The sequence below is a fragment of the Trachypithecus francoisi genome, unplaced genomic scaffold (genome assembly GCF_009764315.1).
Source record: "Trachypithecus francoisi isolate TF-2019V2 unplaced genomic scaffold, Tfra_2.0 Lachesis_group20, whole genome shotgun sequence".
NCBI classification, from domain to species: Eukaryota; Metazoa; Chordata; class Mammalia; order Primates; family Cercopithecidae; genus Trachypithecus; species Trachypithecus francoisi.
Genome location: NW_022681466.1, coordinates 54,389,590 through 54,396,634, shown reverse-complemented (window position 1 = coordinate 54,396,634; position 7,045 = coordinate 54,389,590). Strand labels below are relative to the sequence as shown.

The following is a 7,045-nucleotide window of genomic DNA, read 5'->3' as shown; positions in this document are numbered from 1 at the left end:
CATCAGGTCAAAAAAAAATTATATATATATATATATATCTTGAGCACCAGCTGCAGGGAGCCTTCTGCCAGGTGCTGGGGTCCTACAGAGAACAAAGTAGGCAGGATCAGTGCTTTCACAGAGCTAAGCTTTCATGGGGAAGAGCAGACAAATAAAAATAATTTCACATAATGCATTGGAAAGACAAAAACAGGCTGGTCAGATGGTGACTGAGGGGGAAGGACTTCAGACTGGGTGTGAGGGAGGCAACTTTGAGCAGATGACATTTGAGTTGTGACTAGGAGAAAAAAGGCCATCTGGGGAAGAGCATCCAAGCAGAGACCCTGAGCCTGGAACTCAGGAGCAGAAAGGCTGGAACACAGTGAGTAAGCGGAGAGGTAGTCAGGACCCCACTAGTACCAGTACAAGAAAGTGTTAGAGAAACAGAATGAAGCCCAGGGCAGGATCCCCCGACTCCCATCCCCCACGTCCGTGGCCTTTCGGCAGGGGTGGGCCGCGGGGCGGGCGGCATCAGCACAGGGCCCACCCCAGGGGCGGGGACGGGGCGGAGCGGTACCTGGAGCCCCGGCCGGGGGCGGGGCTGCGGACGCTCCCCCTTCCCCCGGCTCCAGCCGGCGCAGGCAGCGGCGGCAGCAGCAGGCGAGCGGCGGCCCGGCGAGGCCATGAAGGTGAAGAAGGGCGGCGGTGGGGCCGGGACGGGGGCGGAGCCCGCTCCCGGGCCCTCGGGACCGAGCGTGGCCCCCATACCAGAGCCGCCGGTGGAATCTGAATCTGGGTCCGAGTCGGAGCCGGACGCAGGCCCAGGGCCCAGGCCGGGGCCGCTGCAGAGGAAGCAGCCGATCGGGCCGGAGGACGTGCTGGGGCTGCAGCGGATCACGGGTGGTGAGCACCCGCGAGGGAGCGCCGCCCGCTGGCGGGAAGGGCAGAGGGTGCGAGGGGCCCTCCCGGCGCACCGAGCCCCGGCCCCCGCCCCCTTTCCCGCCTCCCCTCCCCCACCAAGTCTCCCTCTCCTGTGTCCCCTACTCTCCCTTCTGCAGCCAAGCCTGAGATCTCTGTGTACCCTCTTCCCTTGATCTCTCTCTGTGCGCCTTTCTTCTCCCTTTCAAGATTTATTCCTTCCTTTCCCAGGGGTCCGTCCCCTTTTCCCAGCGTCGAGGTGTGTGCGGCAGCAGCTGCAACTGTAGCCCTGCCTCTGTGGAGTCTTCAGAGCGCTTTGAGGCCCGCCCTTGCACTAATGAGGAGAGGGGCTGAGTGCAGCTTGTCCTCAGCCCCCACGCTGGAAGCTAGGTGGAGGCTGAGTTACTTGGGAGGCATTCAGACTCGTCCTGTCTCCCCAACCATTAATACCCTCACCCTGATCCTCCAGGAAGACTTGGGCCATTTTCTTCCCCAGGAAAGAAACTGAGCAGGCAGCTTCAGAGTGTTGGCTGTGGTTCCTCTCATGGGGAGTGGCTTAACGTCCCCCCAAGCCTGGACTAGCGCCTGTCCTATTCTGGGGGCTCTATCATCAAGGGAGGCTTGGTCTCCACTGTGGTTAAGAGTTTCTGAGCCGGACTGCCTGGGCTGGAGTTCCAACTTTGCCATATAATTGGCTGTGTGAACTTGGGCAAGTAACCTGACCTCTCTCAGCATGTCTTTTCATCTGTAAAATGGGGATAATGGTACCTGTCTCATAAGGTTATTGTGAAGATAAGTCTTCTGATTCTGTACAGTGCCTGGGCTCTTTGATCAGTAGTATTTTGGGCCCTACAGGGCTGCTCATGGCTGCTGCCTGGGGTCAAACAACTTGGCTTTCAGGGCAGGGGAGGGGGTCATCATAGGCAGGGAACGAGGGCTAGGAAACCTCATAGCAGAGGCCTTGGCTGAGCCTCAAAGGATGAAAGGTGCATGAAGAGACAGTGGCTCTCCACCTTGGCCACATTCACCAGCAACCTGCCCTGGCCCCCTTTGTGAGAATAATTGTTGGGGGGCCTCTCTGTGGGTATGGGGTGCATATATTGGAGTGGACCTGAGCCCTAGAGCTTCCAAAGCAGTTGAACACAGGGCTCCCAGACAGAGCTGTGGAGGGGAGGCAGCCTTGAGCCTGTGCTCCTGGGTCCCTGGGGGCCAACTCCTCTATCCTTACTGAGTTAGGCAGCAACCATTCTTGGCTGGGCCCCCAGAGTACTGAGCTCCCTTGCCCAAGCAGGCATCGATGGAGGGAGGGAGGCTGGACCAGGCTGATGTTGAAGCCAGTTGGGCTACAATTTGCAACAGCAGCATTTAGGATTCAGCTTAGCTCTGGGGCAGAACTGTCTCAGAGGAAGTCCAGAGGTCAGATTGAGTCCTGAGTAACTTGGGGGGTTGATTTTGCAAGTAGAGGAGCTTCCAGATCATGTACCACCATTTGTCTCCTAATTTGGAGGAAATTCATAGCCCTTAGAGATGGGGAATCTGTGGAGGGTGAGTAGAGGAAAAGGCTTCATGGGAACCCCTTCCTGTGCAGGAGTTGAGAGCAGAGTTCCAGGGATTTCCACCCTGGCACCTCTTGCTGGTCTCTTCTGACCCTAATCACGCAGGTCCGAGGTTTGCTGTTCCCAGATTACTGGGCCCTGAATCCAGCTTAGGGAGCTATTTGTGGCTGAGAGGAATACAGCAGTTGTGTTCTGAGCCCTTGGCTACTCTGCTCCTTATTCTGACCTGACCCTGGGTCCCAGGCCTCATCCTTTCTAGAAGGGAAGGCATGGCCATGGTGTTCTGAGCCATAGACATCCCTGTTCCTCACTTCTTCTAAGGACAGAGAGGTTGATAGATTGAGTGAGTTTGCAGTAGAAGAGACTGAGGTCAGACTGCAGGAAGTTGTTCCCAAATGAGAGAGGCTCCAAAAGTTGGAGAATAGGAGAAGAAAAGGCCTTACAGGGATCTGGGAGTTGGGCACTGGGATCCTGCTCCCCACTCTGCCACCTCTATTCCCTATGCTCTGTACCTTCTTTCTATGTCTTTATACTGGTGCTTACTTTCTGTGAAAATAGGGTGAATGGGGTGAGATAGGGGTTGCCCACTTACAATCTCTCCCCACCCCACACGTGGGCTGTAGTAGACTCTTCCCCAAGCTGTATAAAGTCCATGCTGGGCCCTAGGTACCAGACGGCTGCCAGGAGGGCTTCCCGGAGGGGACTGTGTCTGGCTTGGGGAAGAAGCAGGCCTGGGGAAGAGAAAATGATTTTATATTCACTTCCTCTTCCTGCCCCAGGGGAATAGGTGGCCCAGGGGCCTGGAGGGTGATTTCCGGGCCTCTGTGGGCCACCAGGGGAGGATGTGATGCTGTGTAGGCTGACAGCATCAGAGTCCCTCCCTGCACCTCTCAGCTCTCTTTGTTGCCAGGGTCTCCCTGAACACTTGAAGTTGTTGCTGCAAGAGCTGTGAGGGTTAGATTGGGCCCTGTAGGTCCCTGAGCTTCCTCAGGCAGGGCCTCCCACTGTTCTTGGTTCCCCTTGTGGGCCCGAGGACTCCCTTTAGCCCTTCCACACCCGCTGCTGCACCTGCCACACTCTCTTTCTGGCCTAGCCTGTGTTCTTCTCTATAGGGGTCCGGGACTACTTTCTCCATGATGGTGGCTCAGAGCCAGGGCTGCCTAAATGACCTCTAAGGGGGTTCCCTCTGCTTGCTAAGACTTCCTCCCATTTGGAGATCAACAAAGGATGAGAGCAAAGGTGGCCTCCTCCCCCTGCCATATCCCAGGCTCTGGGCTTGAGTCAGCAGAGCTTTGGTTAAGCTGCTTAAGGAAGCTGGGCTGGTGTAAGCTTCTTACTGAGAGGAGGGGGTTGGGAGGGGAGGAGGAACAGGGAAGGGGTTGTTCACCTGCCCCAGCACCACCCATATCAGGGAAAGTCCCCTCAACATCAGCCTCACCTGATACATCTAGATGTCATGCCAGGGACAGCTGTGGGGCGAGGGTAGGAGTATCCTCCAGAGAAGGACTGTGACTCTCCCAAGACAGAGCTGTGTGGCCCCCTTTAGAGTGTGGTTCTCAAAGGCAGGGTAACAGAGAAGTTGATAGATTGAGTTTGCAGTAGAAGAGACAGGTCAGACTGTAGGAAGTTGTTCCCATATGAGAGGAGAGGCTCCTACCAGGCTGGAGACCCAATTCTCCCAAAGTCACCCAGCCAGCCTTGGCAGAGCAGAGGCCAGAATGAGGACCCTCAACTCCAGGGTGGGTGGGAGAGTGTCCGGGAGGTGGCCTTCTTCTCTACCCTTCTCTGCCCTTCCCTTCCCTGGCCCCCAGAGGCCACTAGGATGGCACTCTTTATCCCCTGTTAGATCCCCATGGTGGAGTTATGTCTCTTCCACACTGGGGGTGTACCCCCAGGGCAGGGACTCAGGTCCCTCTTTCCAGAGGGCAGTGATCCCAGGGATGAGAAGATGGTAGCTACTCTGGGGTCCCACACAAGCTGACCTGGCAGCAGGGGCTTTGGGGCCCCTTCCTTGCTCAGCTGCCTGTCTTCCCTAGACTACCTCTGCTCCCCCGAGGAGAATATCTACAAGATCGACTTCGTCAGGTTTAAGATTCGGGACATGGACTCAGGCACTGTCCTCTTTGAAATCAAGAAGCCCCCAGCCTCAGGTGAGTGGGCTGGGTGGGCCATTAATGGCAAGGCAGATATGAGCTGTGGAGTGGGCTGCCCAGGGACTCCTTGGGCCACAGAGGAGTCCACAGAGCTGGGGCTTGGACCCCAGCATTCTCAGGAGTCTGCAGGCAAGGGGGCCCTTTCTTTTCCTTCCCTATGTTTCTGAGGCTGGACATCTTGTGAGGTCAGCACTGCCCCTTCGGTCACTGCCAGCCTGCCCTCTGCAGGGCTCTCTGGGAACTGCAGTCCTACGGGTCCCAGGCCTCAGCATCCTGTGGCCCCAGAACCACAGTGGCAATCGGGAACCTGCAGATCTAGAACCGCTAGGTGGCACTATCTGGCCAATGGTCTGAACCCTCAGTGTGCCCTGGAATTTCTTGGGGAGTTTTTAAAACATCACATAGATGGGGGCCCAGGGGTGGAACCCTGGGTGGACAAGGGCCCAGCCTGAAGCCCACTGAGCCCCAGTTGGGGTACATTGCAGAGCGGTTGCCCATCAACCGGCGGGACCTGGACCCCAATGCTGGGCGCTTTGTCCGCTACCAGTTCACACCTGCCTTCCTCCGCCTGAGGCAGGTGGGAGCCACGTGAGTCGCTGGGCTGGGGGTGGTGGTGGGGGTGAGGGAGAGGGTGTGAGGGGGCCCTTCTCAGCCTCTTGTAGGGGTGGCCTGTCCTGAGCCTGGCTGGCTAGCTGACTTCAAGGACAGACTCAGCCCTGCCTCCTTCCCTTGCTCAGGGTGGAGTTCACAGTGGGAGACAAGCCTGTCAACAACTTCCGCATGATTGAGAGGCACTACTTCCGCAACCAGCTACTCAAAAGCTTCGACTTCCACTTTGGCTTCTGCATCCCCAGCAGCAAGAACACCTGCGAACACATCTACGACTTCCCCCCTCTCTCCGAGGAGCTGAGTGCGTGGGCAGGGCCTTCTGGGAGTGGGGAAGTCGGGGGTGTGTAGAGACCGAGCTGTGGGAGGGAGGGGGACTTGTGGGTCTGACCCCATTTCTCCCCACTCTGGGGCTCTTCTGTGTCTGCCACCATTCCCATATCATCTGTAGAGAAAGAGGCCAGGGATATCTCAGGTTGTTTGGCTGTCCCCGTACCCCAGTTCTGAAGCCTCTGCAGTGGCTGGACTCAGGCTCCTGACCTTTGCCCGCCTGGTGGGCCTCTCTTGCAGTCAGCGAGATGATCTGTCACCCATATGAGACCCAGTCTGACAGCTTCTACTTCGTGGATGACCGGCTGGTGATGCACAATAAAGCAGACTATTCCTACAGCGGGACGCCCTGACCCCATGGCTGCTCTGACCCCAGGAGGCTCCGGTTCTGGGCTCGGAGCCGTGACCTCCCCAACACTCACCCCTCAACCCCAAGTCCTCTGCTTGGGGAGTGCTCCAGGAGCCCCGGACCCTGAGTCAATGTTGGGAGGAAGGGTACCTGGTATCCCCAGTCAAGCCCGTGAAGCCCATGGGGCCTGCTACATGGGGTGGGGTTGTAGGGAGGCTGTTTGCCTCCATGTCTAGGAAGGCCTGTGAAAGGAGCAGTTGGGACTTCCGGACAACTTAGCTGGGCCCTACTTGGACCCAAGTTTCAGAATAGTGTTCCCTTATCAAGGCTGTGACTAGGTCAGGCAGGGATCCATTCCCTGTCCCCTGCCCGCTACCTTCAGGCCATTTAGAGTTGTAAATTTACAAAGATCCACTGTGGGCTCCAGCTGCCAAGCCACCCAAGGGAGTCTGGGCCCTAGGCCCAGCCCCATCCCTCCCCATGAGGGACCAAGACACTGCCTGAGGTGTGGGAGGGACTGGCTGAGATTGTAGCCCATGGTAGGAGCTGGACCAACTGTATATAGTTTTCAATAAACCTTTTCCTTTTCTGTTCTCTGGTGTGGCCAGCCTCTGTGTGTATGGGCAAAGAAGGGAGCGGGGATAGGCAGGAATGTGCTTAAGGCAGTAAAACTTTCTCCTGCCTCTCACCTTCCAGTGCACTCTCACCCCTTAGTCTTCCTGTCCTGTGATTCTCTGTACCCTGACACCATCTAGAGTCAGCATTTAGAACATGATGGAGCTGGAGAGCGTCTTTCTTGTGATGAAGGAGACCCAGACCCTGAGAGGGGAAGCTCTTGGCCCAAAGTCAGAGCCAACCCTGGCAGAACAGAGGCTGAAACAAAGACCTGGAACTCCAGGGTGCGAGGGAAGGTGTGGGGGAGGTGGCTTTGCCCTCCATACGACCTTCCCTGAACCCCAGAGGCCACTGGGACCACTGGGTTGTGCTTTTAGCCCTCATCATAGAAGGTGGCAGGGCTTTGGCTAAGGCCTGGAGCCATCTCCTTGCCCTCAGCTGCCTTGGGGAGCCCCTATGCCTGGGCAGCCCTGCACATAACACTGCCCTCAGCCTCCACCCCCACCCCAGACTCAGAGGAGGGGGCTGCTTAATGGAGG

General features: G+C 57.2%; 1 protein-coding gene across 2 annotated transcripts; it reads left to right on the top strand.

Annotated features, from left to right (window-relative positions):
- The first annotated feature begins 553 nt into the window (after positions 1-553).
- Positions 554-6,485, top strand: UNC119 (unc-119 lipid binding chaperone). Of its 2 annotated transcripts, none has more exons than XM_033181789.1 (5): positions 554-882; positions 4,490-4,603; positions 5,092-5,194; positions 5,344-5,516; positions 5,783-6,485. In XM_033181789.1, the coding sequence occupies exons 1-5, from the start codon at positions 663-665 to the stop codon at positions 5,893-5,895; spliced, it is 723 nt and encodes a 240-aa protein (XP_033037680.1). In that variant the 5' UTR covers positions 554-662; the 3' UTR covers positions 5,896-6,485. The 2 variants fall into 2 exon arrangements, with proteins under 2 accessions (XP_033037680.1, XP_033037681.1); XM_033181790.1 differs by having other exon boundaries at positions 569-882; positions 5,787-6,485.
- The last annotated feature ends 560 nt before the right edge of the window (positions 6,486-7,045 follow it).

Coding starts and splice junctions, on each gene's coding strand:
- UNC119 (XM_033181789.1), top strand. CDS start 663: ATGAAGGTGAAGAAGGGCGGCGGTGGGGCCGGGACGGGGGCGGAGCCC. Junction 5,195..5,343: donor CTGAGGCAGGTGGGAGCCAC/GTGAGTCGCTGG, acceptor TCCCTTGCTCAG/GGTGGAGTTCACAGTGGGAG. Junction 5,517..5,782: donor CCCTCTCTCCGAGGAGCTGA/GTGCGTGGGCAG, acceptor CCTCTCTTGCAG/TCAGCGAGATGATCTGTCAC.